The sequence below is a fragment of the Myodes glareolus genome, chromosome 21 (assembly GCF_982192425.1).
Source record: "Myodes glareolus chromosome 21, mMyoGla1.1, whole genome shotgun sequence".
Classification (NCBI taxonomy): Eukaryota; Metazoa; Chordata; class Mammalia; order Rodentia; family Cricetidae; genus Myodes; species Myodes glareolus.
Window position 1 is genome coordinate 47701743 of NC_142046.1, and position 20537 is coordinate 47722279.

Below are 20537 nucleotides of genomic sequence, written 5' to 3' on the forward strand. Positions count from 1 at the left end.
CCACTTAAAGACCTGGGAAACCAGTACTGTCTTCACACGTGTGCCTGGTACTGCAGAGGCCAGAAAGGATGGTGGAGCCTGGACCTGGAGCTACAGCTACTTGAGAGCTGCACATTAGTGCTGGCAACCAAACCTGAGCCCTCTGCAAGAGCAGCAAACGTTCCTAACTGCTGGGTCATCTCGCCAGGCCTTCACACATCTTCCAAAGTGGGTTTTGTTTAACATGTTTTCCCTACTAGCCTATGTCTTTAAAATGACACAAACACTTTACTACTTGGAGTCCAATCATAAACATGTCCTTATTTTAAATAAACTTATTTTCTAAATTTGGAGCTGACACTGATAATTTCTCCACAATTTATTTAATAAACTAGCTAAAGGACTGCATTTGTGCATTTCTTTCGATTTGATTACATTTTGAGAGTAAAAGAAACTCGTCCATCTGTACTTTGAGTTATGAGGCTTATCCTTTAAGAGCTGAGCCGTCTCTCCTGCCTCCATCTGTACTAGTGAAGAAACTGTAATTTAAGCATTTACCTGGTGACAGATGTCAATTGCATCCACATATCGTTTTGCTTTTAAGTAGTTAAATGCCAATTTGTAACCTGTTAAGACAAAAAAAATGATACAGTGGTATATGCTTTTTTTTTCCTTCCTCTCTTGTTCACTCATTAGAGAAGTCCGAGGGAGGCTGTTGGCCAAACTATAGCCAGAGAATTGACATGGTATTAGAAGATGAAGGGAAATTAAGACGAGCAAACAGAAAAGAGCAAAGCTAGGAAAAAGAATTGCAGTGAATACCTGTTGGGAGAGACACTGCACAGTGTACCGCAAAGGTCTCACTGGTTTCAGGTTACAGTAAAAACTCATCATAAGGCAGTAAAAAAACACCACACCCACTAATTTATACGGTACAGGTTCATTTTGTACTTATTAGGGAAACTGATTTCTGTAGCCAACTTTCTATTAGGAGAGGAAGTATCTTATTTAAGCAATTGGATGAGTCAATGAGTAATTTCAGACAGAGAGAGATTCCAGTCATGAGCCAATCCCAGAAAGCTATAGCAGGAGACGAAACCACAGGAAGAGGGTGTTGCAGTGTTTGAAATGGAAGGATAAGGCCTAGACTGAGCTGGCTGGGAATTAAAAACACTTCCTCTTTCAGGTAGGGGTGAGAGGGGATGACTACATTTGTCAAGACCAGTGAGTGGTAAGACTCAGAAGAAACAAAACCCCTTCAGAGTCCTTGCTTAGAAGACAGCAAATCAGAGAGCAGCACAGGTGATTTGTCATCAGATGTCCAATTAATGAACACTAAGTCTTGTCACAATTATGCACACTGAAATGTCTCTCTTCTAGTGTTGACAACTGGAAGTTTTAAGACACTCAAAATGACTATTGCTCTCCTACAAGAACTTCAAGAAAAAGAAAACCAAGATTACAATCTTTCTACTTCCTCTTTCACAATGGTTCCTGATATGGGATTCCCCTCTCTATGCTGTGAATATGTTTTATTGCCACTGGTTAAATAAAAAAAGCTGCTTTTGGCCAATGGCTTAACAGAGTAAATCCATGTGGGAAATCCAAACAGAGATGGAGAGGGAAAGAGTAGGTGGAGTAAGAGAGATGCCACATAGCCACCGAAGGAGACAGACGGCCTGGGAACTTTATCAGTAAATCATGAGCTTTGTGGTAAAATACAAAATAATAGAAAAGGGTTAATTTAAGATGTAAGAGCTAGCTGGAAATATACTTAAGCTATTAGTCAAACTGTATTGTAATTAATATAGTTTTTGTGCGATTATTTTGGGTCTGGGCGGCCGGGAAACAAACGAGCAGCCTCTTCTTACAGGTCCCCAAGTCCTGGGAGGAGAGGGTATCGATGCCCAATTTAGAGCTGAGCATTTCTCATTCTCTCATTACCTGCACTTTAGCCACTTGTGAGTTTCTGTGTAAATCACCATCTACTGCAAATAGAAACTTCTCAGATGAGGGTTCAGAGGTACATTAATCTATGGGGATAGCAATAAGCCATTCATTAGGAGTCAGTTTAATACTCTGTCTATTTAGCAGAATAATTCTAATAGGTTCTCCTTTAGGGCCTATGGCATGCTAACCACAGATTCTTGGCCCAACAGTGGTGCCAAGTTTGGGTTTCATCTTGAGAATAGGAGTTAAATCCAATTAGAAAGCGGGTGGTTACTCCCAGGACATTTGTGCCACTATTCCATAATGGATATGCCTTGTCAGGCAAGTTATTATTGTATCTAACAGATTTCACATCTGGGAAAAAATAATAACTTTTCTTTTCCAGTAGTGTGAACATCACAGTTTTCACCACTGTGAAAGCCAGCCAGTAGGGAAGCTTCCATGTCAATGCTAGCTTTGTATCTCCAAGTTCACTGACTCAAGTTTGTGACATGGTCAGAAATAGGGTCAAGTCCAGGGTAACCAATAGTGCTAACAGTATCCTGTAATGTTTAGGTACCTATGAGACCTCATTGATTACTAATTCCAAAAGGAGAAACTCAGGTGACAAATAGAGGAGACAAGTGTCCTTTGTGTCCCACAGAGCCCCTGTACATATGAACTTGCAGTGGTTATGATAGCACACACAAGGCCCGTGCAAACACAAGCCAGACCAAATCCCAAGATGGAGGGGAAGGTGGGCACAAATCCCAACATTAATGAGGAGTCATTAGCAATGGATAGCTTCTAGGAGAGGGAGAGTCAGTTTCTTTTAAGAGTGTTGACATTGTTAGGCTGACATACTCCAGTGGAAGGCCACACATTATGAATATGTGGGCAGTCAAATTGGACAATATAGGTGAAAAAAAGAGAGAAAGAATACAAGTTTGATGGGTAGGGATAGGAAGTAGATCTGGGAGAAATTGGGGCAGGGGTGAACATAATAAAAAATTGTGTCCCAGCCAGGCAGTGGTGGCATACACCTTTAAACCCAGCACTCAAGAGGCAGAGACAGGCGGATCCCTATGAGTTCGAGGCCAGCCTGGTCTACAAGAGCTAGTTCCAGGACAGGCTTCAAAGCCACAGAGAAACCCTTTCTTGAAAAAACCAAAAAAAAAAAAAAAATTGTGCCTCCCCAAATGACTGCTCAAACAAATAATGAAAACTGAAAACTTAAGAAAGAGAAAGGTAAAAATAGGATAGCTATTTAACATTTGACTACTTGGTGAAATATTAGTAATATAAAATAATATATAATAATAGATGTTTAATTTTACATCTTAAAATAGGAAACAGGAAAATGAAAATGTTGCTCATGGGCTCCAATGAAAGGACTGTGTTGTAGCTTCATGTCTGTTGCTGTGATAAAATACCATGACCAAAACAACTTAAGGGAGGACCTTTTATATAGCTTACACTTCATGTATAGTCTATCATTTCAAGGAAAGCAAGGTAGAATTCATACTGCTGGTCATGTCACATCCACACCCAAGAACAAAGAGAGAACAAATGTATTTTTTCTTACTTCCTCTCTGCTTCCTTACCCTATTCCCTACCTAGAGAATAGTCCTGTTCACATGGGTTGGGTTTTCCCATAGTAAATTAATAAGACAGTTCAACACAGACACGCCCACAGAACAATCCGATCAAGCCCTCAACTGAGGATCTCTTCTTGGGTGATTCCAGGTTGTGACATATTTAAAGTTAAAACTGATCACTGGCTGGAATAAATTTTTAATATTTCAAACAAATATTTGAAACTAATAACTGGAAAATATAATCATATGGTAGAAAAAGAAATAAAAATTATACCAAATTCATCATGTTTGGTATAAATATGTATGGATGTAAATGTTAATGTCTTAATTTATACACACATATACGTGCTTACATAAAAGTGAAAACAAGTTTCTGAGAGGTAAATTCAAAGTTACAACCAATAAATTCTAAAATGGACTAATATCTAGTGATATTTTTAAATAAAAGAATTTACGATGTCATGTCACATCAAACACAATTTATGTGAGAACCACTCAAAACTTTTAAGTGTGGATGGTCTTCTGGCTTGCTGACTATGGTGGTTTAAAAGAAAATGGCCCCAAAGAGGGAGGTATTATTAGGAGGCATGGCTTTGTTGGAGTAAATGTGGTCTTGTTGGAGAAAGTGTGCAACCATGAAGGTGGGCTTTGAGGTCTCCTGTATGCTCAAGACATGCCCAGTGAGACAGTTAATTCACTTCCCGTTACCTGCAAGGGGTAGAATGCTCAGTTCCTTCTCCAGCACCATGTCTGTCTGCATGCCACTGTGTCCTGCCATGGTGATGACAGACTAAACTTTTGAACTGTAAGCCACCCAATTAAATGTTTTCCTTATAAGAGCTCCTGTGGTCATGGTGTCTCTTCACAGCAATAGAACACTAAGACAGTGATTACTTGGAATCATAGGCACATTGCCCGAGTTTTTGGTTTTCAGTTTACTTAACTATTAAGAAAACAATTATTAACCTCTCATAGTATAATTGTATTTGTTTTTATTTATGGCTATGGGTGATGGTTCAATGGGCAATGCGCACCACTTGTATGTCTGGTTCCTGTAGAGGCCAGAAGAGGAAGTCAGCTCCCCTGGAACTGGAGTTACAGATGGCTGTAAGGTCCTGTGGGTGCTGGGCACAGAGCCAGAGACATCTGGAAGTGCATCTACTGCTCTTCACTGCTGAGGCATCTCTCTAGTCCCTCTTAGTACAATTTTCAAGATTATATGGTCATCTTATTATGGAATGTTTTTAAAAACTTTGGAGTACCACATAAATAATAGCATTTTACTTATAAACTCTACATTAAAAACTATAACTTTAATGTTGGAAGTCAATAGTTATCTTGAACAAAAGCAAAATGAGAAAGGAAATAAAGGGCTAGAAATCACAAGGAACATGTGCAATACAGGCACACTACATCTCTCAAAAGTGTGCACAATCAATAACAGGGCAAGCAGGAGAAAGGAAAAGCGAACCAGCAGTCTAGCGACTGACTGCCATGTAACCTAAGCATAGGTGTGAGTGGGTCCTTCCCTCATTGGCTCTCAGTTCCTTGTGCTCTTCTAGCTTAAAATATTATTTCATTTTAAAGGTGTTCTTGTGCATAGTTAGACAAGGTGTGCAACTATATATATATTATATGTGAATTATAAATATATTACTGGCATATCTATCTCGGCGCCATTTGCAGTGACAGCACCCGATTCTGAATGCTATGGAAACAGTATGTAGATTTCAAGGGTCTCTTGACAAGTGAAAGTGAAATGTACTGTAAATTTGGCCAGTCAGACTGGAGGAGTGGATGCAGTGACAGTCGGAAAGGGGAAACAAAATAATTGAAAATGTCGGGGGAAGAGCTATGAAGGAACGCTGGGACAGCTGCCAAGACCATTTATAAACTACAAAACGTAAGGAAAAGCTGGCGGGCTGGAGTCTCCGTGTTTTCAGAAGCTTCCCAAGGATGGAGCATATAAATAACGTGGAAACATCTTACTCTGGAATAAATTATCAAAGTTATTTATATTTTATGGGTATTTAGAAATTTACATGTTACAAGGCGACTCTGCCTCATGTGATGTATAATATGAAATGAAATGAAAACTTCTAAACAATCATTAGTTCCTGCACTTTGTCTAATCCAGTGATTTAGTAGATCCTGAAGACACACAAGTCAGGGCCAAGCTAAACAGACGGCACTGAGTGAAGGAAGAATGTCTGACTACAAGTCAAATCCGCGACACAGTGTTACAGATTGGGGCCATTGTAGGCTAAACTAGTAACTTGAAATTGCCTAATCTAATGAAAACATCAACACCTTTATACTCACGATGAGTCAAACCATATTTAGAAACACATTGACATGCAGTAAAACAGATCCAAAGAGACCTAGCGAATAAAGCAGTTTTACAGGCTTTGTGGCCACAGAAATTTTCTCCATCACTCTCTCTCAACTATAAAAAGCCCGCCAATGTTTTAAGGGAGTGTAGGTGAAGTCTGATTAGCAGTTTCAAAAGTCTGTGTCAAACGGGGAAGATGATAGTCTTCTCAGGAAGAACAGAAAGTACCTGAGGGTCACATCAGGAGGAAGTTCCCACTGGAGGCCATCCTCTGTGAGAGGGAAGGGTGCTAGACTGCACCACAAGACAGATCTGCATTGCTTCAGTGAACCAGACTCAGCTCAGTGGGAGGAGCCCTATTACCAGGCGGCTGAGGCTGGTCACTGAGCGCATTTCTGATGTCACTGTTCAGAGACTGACAGTCTTCAAGCAAAAGTCTCCAGACACAACTAAAGATGGTTCTAGATACTTAGACTAATGCAGCCCTTTGTAACACCCCAAAACTGTACTTGAATGTTAACAGGCTTTAGAAGGCCAGCAAAAGAAACGTATGTGATGATCTAATGTAACATTTGCATAGTTTATTTGCCAATGGGATACTTTTTGTTCGTAACGTTACCTTTTTGCAAACAGGAGAGTGAAGGGAGACAGGAAAAGGTAAAATCAGTCTAGATGAATGTTGACTGAAGACAAACGGGAACTTCAGGAAATCATATTTAACTACATAAAGAAAATAACTCATGAATATGAAACACTGACAATGGAAGTTGGTTTTTAACATATATATTGTTTTAAAGATGCATTTCAGAGAAGATTTAGAAGTCATATGCCATTTCTTATGGACACCCTGGGCCCAGTGTGCTGAACTCACCCACGGCTGGATTTGTCTGGTTGGTGTGTTTCCACGCCATCTCATAGTTGAAGACCGCATCTGTATATGCTTGCTCTTTCTCCATAATGTAGCCCATATATTCATAAGCTTTGCAACAAGACTGAGGGGAAAATGGAAAGTATGAACAGATCAAGCTCCATACCAATAAAATTTCATGGGATGTGTACAACATACAACATGCACACCAGGCATGCGAACCCATCTAAATGGTGCCTCAAGAAATGGCTTTCAAACTTGATTCTGACACCAAGAGCCAGCGCAAGCCTTTCAGGAGCAGAATTTGTTGTATAGAAACACATATTATGGTGCGCACGTTTTACTCATATACAGGCACTCAGGTTATTGTGGATAGTTTAAATACATATATAGACTTAATATAACTTTCAAAAACACTCTTAAAGGGAGGGGTAGACAGCCACAATTAATACTCTGCCATTTTCATTAGCTCTGGCATGAGATGGGTAATCACAGCAAATGCTTGACATTCCAAAAGCACTTCCTGTAAGAAGGGCATCCTCAGCTGAAACTTGAAGCTGCATAAATCTATCTTCCTCTTACACTCAAGAGACCACAGCTTCTTTATCACTCACCACGTTTATTTCCTGATTACAGTAAGAATAAACTTTTAAAATTCAAGACACACTAGGGAAACATCAGGAACTGACCCACTGCTCTACTAGCGGAAGCGCACACACCACAGCCAACCACTGTTTCTCGGTCACCTACTCGGTTGTGGCACAGGCACCGCTTCAGTAACTCTTCCGCCATGTCGTATTTCGCTGACTGGATATAAATATCAGCAAGCAGCAGCCAGCTTTTCTCCAGGTCCTCGGCTTCAATAGGATTCCACGTCATCTTTGCAATCCGCTTCAGCTGGTTTCTGGCTTTTGGAGTCTGTTTTAAGATCATATAAGCTGTTGCCATTCCCAAGAGAGCCGGAATGTGGTCCTTCTGTAAGAAAACTGAACTTTAGATCACAAGAAGCACCACCGGGGAAGCAGGAACTCACCTGTGCCTCTGTCTGGCTGCGTGCAGGGTGAGCGGCTATCACTCTTTCACACAGCAAGGGATCCCCAGGAACCCACTATGAGGAAATCAATAAACCTGTGGCCCAGAGGGATTCACAAACTATGCAGGTGCTGAAGCAACCAGTGTAATTTCATCTCTAGTGGGATTGACTGCCTGAAGTAGTTTTGTGCAGAAACAAAGACTGAAATCTGACTGCACTGTAACGCTTCCTGAGCAACTTCTTGCAGAGTTAAAGTTTTGCCTCCTTGGTTCTTTTCACCTGTCAAACAAGAGTAACACTTTCCCATCCAAATGATGGGCCTTACTGCTATTTTCCCGCTTTTATTGACAAAAAAAAAAAATTCTCTTCCTAGTGAAGTTTGGCTACTGAGATGCCATAAATAAGGTGTGCCTCAAACCATTTGCAGAGTCCATGGAATGCTCATGGTTTAAAGCAGACTTCCAGCTGTAGAGCCTGCACTCACTTGATGGGGTCTATAAAGCACAAGATTTCTTTAGATAAGGGCAAAGCCCCAAAACATCAGACTTCTGTAAAGCCAAGAGACTAATAAGAACTGGCACACAAATAGGGCTGTTAGAAACTACCCAGAACAGGGTCGTAGGCAATGGTGTGCAAATCCTTGACTAAGCTCAGTAGAGGAATCACAATACTTTCAGGAAGAGGGTCTCAGTTTAAAGCTCGGAGAACAGAAATGTGATAGAGGAGAGGGCAATGCTGCGGCCACAGCAAAGGCTGTCTGTAAGGCTGCATTCGGGCAACTAATGACAACTATCCAAAAAGGAGCATGAAGCGATCGTCTGATTATACCAAGACTGACCTTGGTTGGAGTCAGCAGAGAGAAGGGAATGCATTAGGGCCTGGCAGAAATGGGGATACACGACTTTCTTGGCTCTGATTTTCTTTTCTAATTTATTTTTGTTTATTTGTTTTCTGTTTTTTGACACAGGGTCTCTCTCCATACCCCTGACTGTCTTGAAAATCACTATGTAGACCAGGCTGGCCTCAAACTCACAGAGATCCACCTGCCTCTGCCTCCCTAGAGCTGGCATTAAAGATGTATGTCGACACACCCAGGTTCTAATTTTATTTTGAAAATGAAGTTTGTTCACCCAGATAAGAAGGCAAGGCAAAAGACTTTCATTTGGTACCAAATCCAATCAAATGGAAATTATGAAACTGTGTCCTATTCATCTCAGGCGGACAGAGGATGGTAGTTAACCATGGCTGGCCATGGCTTGTCAACTGGTCCTAGAAGGACCTAAGAAGAGACTAGCCCTGCATCCCTGCATCTCTTCACATGAGCAAAAATGTCCATGCCATACAGATTTAAAGTAAGTCTTTGATTTCACAGTCTTCAGTCTGATTAGATTAGATCAGCTTTTTCTTCCTTCATTGCTTGGTCACTGCTATGTGAACAGTCTCTCTCTCCCTCTCTCTCCCTTTTTCCCTCCCTTCGCCCCCCCCCCGTGTGTGTGTGTGTGTGTGTGTGTGTGTGTGTGTGTGTGTGTGTGTGTGTGCGTGTGTGTGCATGCTTGTGTATGTGTGTCAAGACCCAGGTGTCTTTCTCAGTCACTATCCAAATATTCCTTTCTGAGTCAGGGTCACAAACTAGACATGAAGTTCAATGATTTGGTTAAGGCTGTGTAGTCAGTAACTCCAGAGATCCCAGCCCCCCACGTGCTGGGACTACAGAAGGGCACCTCTACTTCTCTCACTGATATGTGGGTACTGGGGAGTCTGAGCCCGTGCTTGATTGACAAGCACTTTACCGACATAGCCATCTCCCAATCTCCATAGCTAAGCGTTTCTGAAACTGAAAACCGAGTTCGAATCTCAGCAGTAGACCGTCGGGCCTTCTTCTGACCTTAGACATGGACGTAGCACTTCCCAGGCACACACAGCTTCTGAAGCACAATCCCTTTACTCTCAGCCACCGCAGAGGACGAAACTCAGGGGAGGCCAACACAGTGCCAACGTGACCTCTACACAGGGATCAGGTGGGTTCAGAAAAGCCAGTGGCCAGCGCCGCATGGCCTCGTGCACTGGGCCCCTTCCCCATGACTTCCTGTCACGTTCCTCTGAGCGACAGTGCTCTGAATTAGACAGCTCACTTCTCTGCTTTTGTTCGTACTTCCCTTCACTCAGAATATACTTTGCAAATTTCCCAAGACCCTGAACCACAGCTGCTTCTAGAATCCCAGCTTCTTTACAAGAGTCTCTGACTCTCCTTATATTTCCATCCATTTGCAGCTACAAGGGAGATTAGAACGCATTTTCTGGATTCAGATAACCATTATATTCAGTATGCTTCTCTCATTTTTTTCTGAAGATTATGAAAATTTGAAAAGAAGAATACACTATTTATTCGTCTGAGTCACACTCTGCTGAATCCCGACTGGCTGCTTAATGAATATTCATTGTAGTGAATACACTGCCTATGAGGTACATGAAAAAAAATGCAATGCAAACACTGCGTTCCTGAATTTTAGTTCACCCATCACCATCTCTTGGCTGATCCAGTTAGTAAGCAGATTTGCAGTTAATACCCGAGTAACACAGACAGACCGGCTAAAAACAATGCAGTCTCTTCTCCATAGAAAACCCTGCTTAGTCTCTCGATGAAAGCGCTGCAAGGCTTGGCACTGCACCTGGCTTTTAATTTGTTTTTAGCTTTACAGGAGAATGCTGGATTTACTCTGTAAAAATTCATGACTATGTGATAGACTACCCCTCACAGCAGTTGGTTGCTGGGACACCTAACTCCAAATTGTACCTTTCAAAATTCTTTTTGATTTGCATGAACATTCCAGTGCCCATTTTTTTCAGTAGCTGACATTCATATGTTACAGAATGCCAATTCGGGGATGCCTATTCTTTTCTTAGTTTTAAAAAACAAAACGATATCACAGAAACAATGTATTGATGGAATATATATTATTTTACTTATAAAATATATTTCTAAATATATTTTATTTCTTTAAAGTATATAAGATGACACAGTGCATTACTGTTGACCTTGACGTCAGACTGCTCATCTTTAAAATGGGAGCAATAATCATGACAGCCTCCCTTCCAAAGTCATGGTCTGAAAATTAAGCTGTATTTTAAGTCTTATAAATTCTATACAATATATGAATATTATACCCTTATTATGACCTTACTCATACTACAGATATTAACTAAAGAACTCCTATTACTTTGCCTTCATTAACGAATTATGTTAACAAAGAATGACTCTCTTTTATTAAGTGAAATGTTTAACATCACATTACATAAGTTTTTTGGACTATTTTTAGTTTTGTAATTTTTTATAATGAGAAAATTTATACAAATCAGCATGTTTCTAGATCTGAAAACCTCACTATTTTACGTAACAGACTTAGATCATCATTCTAAACTAATAATGACTACCAGCACTTCATTTAAGGAGTGTTCACAAATATCTTTTCCTGGGTTTTGAGCCAGACCTGACATTAACAATATCACATTGTCACTCAAAGAAGGAAATTGAAGCAATCCTGAAAGGTATATTGGTGGTCTGAATAAAAATGGCCGCCACAGGCTCATAAGGAGGGGCACGATTAGAAGGTGTGGCCTTGCTGGAGTAGTGTGGCTTTGTTGAGGAAGTGTCACTTGGGGGTGGGTTTTGAGGTTTCAGATGCTGAAGCCAGGGCTGGTGTCTCACTTTCTTCCTGCTACCTGCAGATCCAGATCCAGGACTTCCAGCTACCTCTCCAGCACCATGTCTGCCTGCATGCTGCCCTGTTTCCTGCCATGATGAAGATGGACTAAACCTCTGAAACTGTAAGTCAGCCCCAACTAAATGTTTTTCTTATTAAGAGTTGCCATCATGGTGTCTCTTCATAGCAATAGAAACTCTCACTAAGACAGCTTATCTGCCTTTGTCCATCATTCAGGGCACGTGGCAATACTTTTGAGAACGTCATCTTAGTATTTACAGAAGGCTCTGCTCTCTGTGGTGCTGATGCCGAGGCGGGTTTGTTGTTTTGTCTTACAGTGGTTTACAGTGATAATGAAGCTGCCATCTAAAGCAAGTCTGCACAAATCCATGGCATTTTATTATCAGGGTCCTAGGAAGTGGGCAGTGAGACCACAGTAAGAGAATTTTGGTAGCTTATCTACCACTGTGACCTCCAAGCCAAACACAATAAGAAAAGCTTTTGATATCCTCTGAGAGGCACATAATCATGAGTTTTCGGGGGTCTAGGGCATTGTTCGGTAGATGAGAAAGAGGTCAGTGATGACAGCTAGAGACAGGTGTTACTATCTGTGACCGTCCCTTCCTTAGCAGTACTAGGGACAAGATCTGAGTGAGACAGAAAAAGAAAAAGGAAATAACAATAAGAAATATTCCAGGGGATTATTTCATTATTGCTAGAGAAAAATCATTATTTGTATAACTGAATTACAGGTTGCCAGTGCTGATTCCACTTAGCTCTTGAGCTGGAGAAACTCCAAATCCACCTGAGTGAGAAGGTGAAGCATCTGGGCAGCATTCATTCTACTTAATAACGTAGACTCAGCCATAGCTACAGCATGAACAGCCTCCAGGACACAAAGTTCTCTTTAGAATTACCTTGTGCTCTTATGAAGAATTTTTCTTTCTGTGGAATTAATTCCATGTTCCCTCAGAGACTAACACACCAAAATGGATGGTACATTATGTCAGGTTACATAAAACTATGTATCTACTTTCTATTAAGCATCAGTTATGAGGTCATGTTCAGGAAATAATCAGCTACCCCAAACAGCACTTTGTCTTATCAAGAGGAGGCCGACAAGGCCACAAAGGAAAAGCCGCTCACCTCAGCGGCTGCGATTTCAGTGAAGGTGTTCAGTGCCTGCTCCACACTGGACTTCTGCTTGGTGGCCATTAAGCAGCAGTTTTCCATGACGCGGAGCTGCAGGCGGCCCTGGACAGTCTGAGGCTTTAGTTCTTTCAGGAGCTTTTCTGCTGTCCGCACTGCTAATTGCACCGATTCCTGCTTCTCAGTTGAACTACTGTGGACATGAAGAATAAATCATATATATAAAAATAAATGTCTTGTATATATACGTATATAAGTATATATACAAGATAGCACATTTCAGGCATAGCATATATACATATATATATAATTCATATATATATATATATTACATATACATAAATCACACACACACACACACACATATATATCTGTTACTCATGACTGAGACAGCTCCTCAGTGCCAGTCATTTCTACTACTATGTGAACGGTATTCATTATGGTTCTCAAATTTTGTCACTTATTTTATTTTTGACAGAGGATTTAGAGGAATGTCTTTGTAATTCATCTATTATGATTTAGGAATGAAAAGAATTTCCTGCCTAATTGTTTTTACCTTTTAATATTGTGATAAGCACCATGACTAGGATAACTTATAAAATACACTGTTTAATTTGGTTAACTCAGAGTGCTAAGAGTTCATGATGGCATATAGCAAAGGAAAGTAGAGAGCTTACATTTGATTCACAAACACAAAGCAGAGACAGCACTGAGAATCTCCAAGTCTTTTGAAACCTCACAGCCCACCCTCAGTGACACACCTCCTCCAATAAGGTTACACATCCCAATATTTCCCACAAAGTTCTACCAACTGGGCACCAAATACAGAAATATATGAGCCTATGGGATTCACACTCATTCAAACTACACACTGAGATGAAAAACCATTATTTTTATCTATCTATCTATCTATCTATCTATCTATCTATCTATCTATCTATCTATCTATCTATCCATCTATCTATCATATATCATGGTATATTTATCCAATCTGCCTTTTCCTTTGCATCATGCTAGAAGATGGTTTTCTTTTGCTTTCCTGTTTATTATCTCCAACAAATGCTTTAAAAACTTTACCAAAGGAAATGTGTCAATTGCTACTCACCCCAGATCTCCATCAAGATTTTCAAATACTTCACCGCCAATAGTTTCATTATCTGGATTCAAGCAGATTTCTATCATATTATAAAGTGCATTTTGGCCCCAGTCACTATCTTTTCGAGCTTTATTAAAATGTCGAAGGGCATCATTTGGTTCTCCAGTATACCTAATTGAGTGATTGAAAAAAAAAACAAATTTTATACTAGATTATAATATGCTTCATAAATAAATCTATTAAGACACTTCAAATTGCAGATTTATTTCTAAATATGAAGAAAAGCCGTTTCTACTTTCTGTACAATGAAGGAAGAAAATCGTTATGATGTAGGATTTATCTGCCAATAAATTTACCAAAAATGTAATCCTTTACAGTACTGATATCCTGGCTCCAATTTTGTTCTGGAGTTGTATTTCTCGGCCATTGAAAAAAATCTTGGAACATCTTCAAGTTTCCCACATCTTCTCAGGAGATCAATCAAACGAGACAAAGTCATAAAATTATCTAGAAACAAGCAATGTTTCAGATATAGATAACATGTCAAGACATTTGTTCTGATTGCTATGATTCTACTTTATTAATGTACAATTTACTTCAAATGAAACACAACGAAATCATCAAATGACTGCTTTATGTGCCATAACTTCCTAATGAGATGCATAGCCTTGATTATCTACCAAATGATACCTATTTTCCTGGCCTGGCTACTGTGGAAGAGGCTTAACACAGGCATGTCTAGAAAAAGGTTCGTTTTGATTCTACTTTTCGATTTTTCTGGAGTCAGACCTCCTAGAGAAACTCTTTATCTAGGTCATCTACAATCTAAGACTCAGGAAGATGGGTTGACAACTGTCTTAGACTATTTCCTGCTTGTAGATGGAGGTGGTAACAGAAGTGTGTCCTGGTGATTAAGGTGGGCAACCACAGTTTTATTCCAGAATTTATTTAACGGGTGAAATTTGAAGACTAGACTCAGTGACCCAAACTGCAGCCTTACTATAGTAGTTGCAGGATTTTAATCTGATTTTACCTTTTCCTAGAGGAAATAATTTTGTTTTCTGGTTTCCAGTGCAACTTTCTATTAAGTTCCTCCCAGCTTTCCCTTACCAGTAATGCACTAGGATTAGAGGATGATTTTGACCAAGATTCCTGAACACCCAGAAGAGGAAAAAAATACACAAAATTGTGTGTGAAGGGGGAATTACCCACAAATCCATTAATGATGGCAGATAAATGTGACATAAGCACACACAAGACATTAGTTTCTGAAAAATGTAAGCAAACTCTTATCATAACAAGACGGATGAACTCTGAAGACTAAGCTAGGTGAAATAAGCCAGACACATAGACAACGCTGCAGGCTATTGTGTTAGCCACGGGGACTTGCTAAGAATCACAGAAGCAGACAGCAAAACGGAGATTGTCAGTAGAGTAAAGAGACAGAGATGAACTGGGGCCCAAAGTCACAGTTTGGCAAGATTACACAAGCTGGGGTGGTTAACCATGGCTTCACAACAGTGTCAGCATACACACATACAGCCACTGAACTGGATGCTTAAAAATGATTGGGATGGGGCTGGAGAGACGGCTCAGCAGTTATGAGCACTGTCTGCTTTTCCAGAGATCCTGAGTTTAATTCCCAGCACTCACATGGTGGCTCAAACTATCTATAGTGGGACCTGATGCCCTCTTCTGGTATAAATTGTATGTGCAGATACAGCACTCATACATAAAGTAAATAATTCTTAAAAAAAGAAAAAAATGGGTAAGATGTTAAATTTTATGTCGCACAATATGTCAGAATAAAAAAATTAAGAAAAAAACTTCGGAAGGTTTGCATCTATTCAGTTACACACCTGAGAAACAAACAAATTCTTGGCCTTCTCCAAAATCTAATTTGGGGTCTACAGATTGTGTTTATGCTGCCTTGTGGTATCGTTCTAAAGAACAGAAATTTAGGAAAAAAATTCAAAACTGGCCTTGTCTTTTAGCAGTGTGAAGACAAGTAAACAAATTATCTCTACCTAAGGATGACTAATTTTTTCTTAAAGTGAATATAAAATCAACCTTCAGAGCACTGCAGACATGAAATCAAATGAAGGTATGGAAGAGATTGTAAGCTTCCAATATGATGAGCCACATTTACAAGTCTTTGTACAACAGGATGCCTAGTCCATCGTAAAGCCAAAGAGGCTAAAAGTAGAATTCAATTAAGCAAGGACTAAAAGTTAGACCACCTGACTGAACTTCTTGTGTGCCATTGCTAATGTGTGCTTTCAACACTGGGAAGCCAATTTCTTGAAAAATTCTCTCCTTCTAGTATTGCTGAAATGTATTCATCATTAGCTCAAGTAATAAGGACCACAGAAAGACTAAACTAACTACATTGAGTTATCTTTTCATTAGCACTGGCATTTGAGAGAATGAAGCATTTTCATTCTTAAAAATGGCAATATCTGATGAGGTACAAATTGTGCACATAAGAGTGGTGCTATTTGAGAGAGGGAGGGGATGTGAGTAGCAGGTAGAGGGACAGAAAGGGTTAATGGAAATGAACATGGTGGACTCAGTATATACATACAGAAAAAAGCCATGTTGGGTTCACCGTGCCCTCAGCCTTGCATTTTTACATGGGCTTTTACAGATCCGCAGTATCTCCCCATTCCCTACTTTGGTGTCTTTTTTGGAAAAAATCCTATTTCTTCATAATTTCAATGTAATGACATTGTAATTCAGTAACACTAAAAGATATGAACCCAATTTTGCACAATTACTATACACTTGTAAAAAAGAAGGGCTGCGTTTGTTTACAAATGCTCCAGAGCAGCCAGTCTACCAAGTCAGTAACTATCAGCTGTCTGCATCAAATGCTGGTGTTGAGGAACAGAAACCTGGGTGAGAGAACAGCCATGTCACACAAGAGGGATTCTCTAAAGCTTGTAGAAGAAATGTCAGTGTGTGAGGGCAACATGGCCAAGAACAGCTAAACCTTCTCAAGAGGAAGCCAAGTCCGTGTTTTAATGATAAGACTGGGGAATATGAAATGGGAGCAGTTTCAGGCAGAAGGAAAATAACCTGTGGGAGAGAAGAAGAAAGGGCAAGAAAGCCACGATGGAGGCCTCCAGAAAATAAAGGTGGATTTGGGCAAGGTGAGCAGGGAGAACATGGAGTGACTTAGGTCTGAGCACTGTCATTGCAGTGTGGGCAACCGGGGATGAAATTCTCTTTCAACTCCTTGCATTTTCTCATTTATGTGAGGGGAAGGACAGTGGGAGGAGTGCCAGAAATTTGAGGAGACAAAAGAAAACGTGAAAAGCAGTTGGAATGGTGAAGTCACTAGAGTAAAACAGAGGTACTACAAGGCAGGCCAGCCAGGCGAGGCTCACAATCATAGACACCAATAGACAGTGGGCATTTTCCTAATGGCCATGTGAGCTACTCAGATCCAATTGGGGGATTAGCAGAGTCAGATTCAAGCAATTTCTCCTTCCCTGACGGTTGATAAGCTAAACCTGTTTAGGTTCATAAACCTGAACAGACAGCCAGATGACTACGTTTGAACGAAAACTGCCAGCGTGCTTTTACCTGGTTTGCGTTCTAAAAGTTGCTGCAGGTGAAACACTGCTTGTTCATAGTCCTGTTTTCTGAACATGAGGTCAGCCATCAACTGCAAAGATAAGTTGGTTCTAAAAACAGTCCACATGTTTTTACAAAGTTTGTACTTTTAAAGAAGATTTATCCCTATTAAAATATTTATGAAAAATAGAAGGACAAGAATTTGCAAAAAGCTAATCGAGCATGCAAACCAGATTGCTCTGTTCATAAATTTTTATTTTGAGGGGGAAAAAACTCCAAAATGCTTCACATGGTGACATAAAAATAAATTTGAAAAGACGGAGAGATGGGTCACTTTAAGAGCATGCACTCACTGCTCTTTCGGAAGACCCAAGTTCAATTCCCAGCACCCACAATGAGCAGTTCATAACCACTTCTAACTCCATTTCCAGGGTGACCCAATGCCTCTGAACTCTGAGGACACTGGACTGAAGTGCACACCCCCTGTTATCTTTACAATATAAATTAAAAATTATAAACATATATCTATAACACCAATTCGAAGGTTATTTCACATTCCACCGTGTTTCTGTAGAAACTTGCTTCACTGTGATAAAGTGACAATAGTAAGATTAAAAAAAAAACTTATGTCACATACATTTTAAGTGGAAAACATGCAAGACCTGCTGATATTTTTTCCGTGTGTTTTAAAGGAGGATGAGTTCTATTCTACGTAGTTGTAATGGTAGACTTGAATGAGCCTCATACAAGGTCACACACATGAGATTTAAAAGTTGAAACAGCTTCAATTCAATTAGAAAAGAAACACTGTGTGAAACAAGATAGTGATACATCGAGGTTTTGCATTCTATCTATCTATCTATCTATCTATCTATCTATCTATCTATCTATTTATCTGTTGATTTACTGCTTCGGTGACTCCAGAAGTCTACTGGAATCTTACATTAGCCCAAATTGTCAAATTCAGGGTTTAACAAGTCTCATGAAGGATGACTGCAGAACTACACCCGTCCAACATGGCTCTCGGGCTCCCAAGGGAAAGCAGAGTGCAGTCTAATTTGCTGTTACTCCTGTAACTGTATGGCCAATGAACAATCTTCAGTGTTTGTCGGGAGACATGCTCAACAACATAGGTTGTTCTTCCATAAGCAAAAATGATTAGCACCTCACATCTAGTAAGAGTTCTATGGCAAATTTGGACATTCCAAGTGCATGAGCAGAGATGCCCAGACTGACCATGGTGGCCGGTTCACTATCCTGGTCCCTCTGGAGAAGCAGTGCGCAGTGCCGCAGGGAGGCATCAAGGTCTTCTTGGGCCAAGTATAATTGTGCCAGCTCCAGCATTATCTAGGCAATGAAATCAAGACAGTCAGAAACTGGTTTCAAAATAAAAAGAATGGCATGTCTGGATAAAATTAAACTTCACGTGTTTGAAACTCATCACAACAAAAATGTCACACACAATAGACCCGGTAAACGATAGGCACATTCATCTCTCCTCTTCAGGAAAAGACTGAAAAGCAGGTGGTAACTCACTTCAAAGACAGGGAGACAAAAGGCATTGCTGCTCTTAAAGCTGGACACTGCATCTCAGTGCAGACTTCTCTGAAAGGACTACGGAAAAAACCCTCTCTAAACCTGCTGTCTCACTGTAAAGTGAAAAGGGGTCAACTAACAGTGGCCCATAGGCTTCTGGGTCAGAGCTACTGTCCTCCTCTCTTAGCCACCACTGGACAGGGTGCCTGTCTGGGGTGCCTTACCGAAGGCTATTCCAGCAGTGACCACACCCAGTCACTACGGTCGCCTTCAGTCCCCACACCAGGGAGCCATCCAAATACCGATGCTGAAGTGGACAGCATGCTTACCTAACTGAATCCAACTGCCTAGATTGAGATAGCTGTGACTAAAAAGGAGCCTTAAACTGAGTATGAAAACCAGATGAATATTTGAAATAAAGCAATTGCAGATTTTGTTTAATTGGTTATTCCACTACAAATTTTGTGTGTTTGTGAGTGCATGTGTGTGTACACATGTGGTGGATGTGTGCAGGGAGGCCCGAGTTCAACATCAGGCATACTCCCCCGACACTTTCTGCTGCATGTTAGAGATGGCCTTCCACTGATCACCAATTCAGAGAGGCTGACTTTCTAGCAATCCCGTGATCCTCCTGCTCTGACTCACCAGTGTGCTGCTGTGCCCAACTGTTTTACACAGCTTTGTGGTGGGTGTAAGGCATCAATCTGGGTCCTTATGCTGTGTGGCAGGCACGGCACTGAGTGTGCCGACTCTGCAGTCCCTTCAGGGTTGGCATCGTCAGGCTTTTTGTTTGATTTTCTACGACTGGGGATTGAACCCAGAGCTTGAAACATGCTAGGGAAGCAATATACTGTGGAGCTCTCCCCCAGTCCCATATGCGCTCTGAACGCTTTCCAGAGACAGTATTGATTTTCTAAAACCTGTTTTTTTGCTGTTTTTTTATTGTCAAATAGTCTTAATTAATAATCTTATGAGGCTTCTGCATCTAAGCAAATTAGACGACACCCGGAATAAAAGGTACTTACAGTTTTTCTAGGTACTGACCTTACTATCTGTTTCACAATGAACCAGGGCCTCTCTATAAAACGCAATTGCCTTTTCATAGTCTCGCTGAGCCGCAGAGTGTTTTGCAATCTCTGCACAAATTTCAGCTGCGAAGTGCTTCTGGGAGGGCACGGCATCTGGCTGCTCCATCTGAACGCGCTTCAGTATCCGAGTCTGCAGTTCTCGAGCCTAGGAAACAGCAAGCATTGAAAAGGAGAAAGAATCCAGAAAGGAAAAGAAGCGATTTTCGACAGGTCATACAACGATGTAATGTTACAGTGTGATATAAATATAAATGTGAGCATTGATGGTCTGTGAGCCTTATGAAGATCTCAAACATGCAGCGACTTGCAAATTAGCCAGTAGGCAGTATCTGCCCAACCAAAGCACTGCATTTTGAGTCTATGTTATAGGGATGAACACAGAAAAAAAATCACAAGAGGAAACAGTGACAAAACAATTAGGAAGATCACTAGAAGCTATCAATAAATAACTATAAATGCTAAATGTTTACCATATTAATGAAATAAAGTAATAAATTGAAATACTGGTAGATTATAAGTAACAAGTACATTGCATGTTGACAGCTTATGAACTAATTAAAATTTTTGTAAAGAAAAAGCCATACAATAACCCAATCAGGCTATTGAACTTGGCTTTTCTACTCTTGGGAATCAATGACTTATTCAGACG

At 40.4% G+C, this 20537-nt stretch overlaps 1 protein-coding gene and 1 long non-coding RNA gene across 4 annotated transcripts in view; one reads left to right on the forward strand and one right to left on the reverse strand.

Moving 5' to 3' along the window:
• Positions 1-20537, forward strand: part of LOC146890419 (uncharacterized) — a 59893-nt gene that overhangs the window by 17451 nt on the left and 21905 nt on the right. Inside the window, exons 2-3 of one of the 2 annotated variants that reach the window (XR_014998825.2) lie at positions 11466-11564; positions 12193-13855. This is a non-coding gene — a long non-coding RNA (uncharacterized LOC146890419). Of the gene's footprint in view, positions 1-11465; positions 11565-12192; positions 13856-20537 lie in introns of those variants that run through there. The other variant, XR_014998826.2, reaches the window with a different exon arrangement.
• The window catches only part of Ttc21b (tetratricopeptide repeat domain 21B), a 63293-nt gene that overhangs the window by 1663 nt on the left and 41093 nt on the right, over positions 1-20537 (reverse strand). The window contains exons 20-28 of one of the 2 annotated variants that reach the window (XM_048425829.3): positions 19845-20033; positions 18501-18611; positions 17274-17355; positions 14042-14192; positions 13695-13856; positions 12587-12779; positions 7457-7681; positions 6710-6830; positions 538-605 (exon numbers count right to left, since the gene is read on the reverse strand). In XM_048425829.3, the coding sequence (XP_048281786.2) occupies positions 538-605; positions 6710-6830; positions 7457-7681; positions 12587-12779; positions 13695-13856; positions 14042-14192; positions 17274-17355; positions 18501-18611; positions 19845-20033 (1302 nt within the window). Of the gene's footprint in view, positions 1-537; positions 606-6709; positions 6831-7456; positions 7682-12586; positions 12783-13694; positions 13857-14041; positions 14193-17273; positions 17356-18500; positions 18612-19844; positions 20034-20537 lie in introns of both variants that reach the window. The other variant, XM_048425828.3, reaches the window with a different exon arrangement.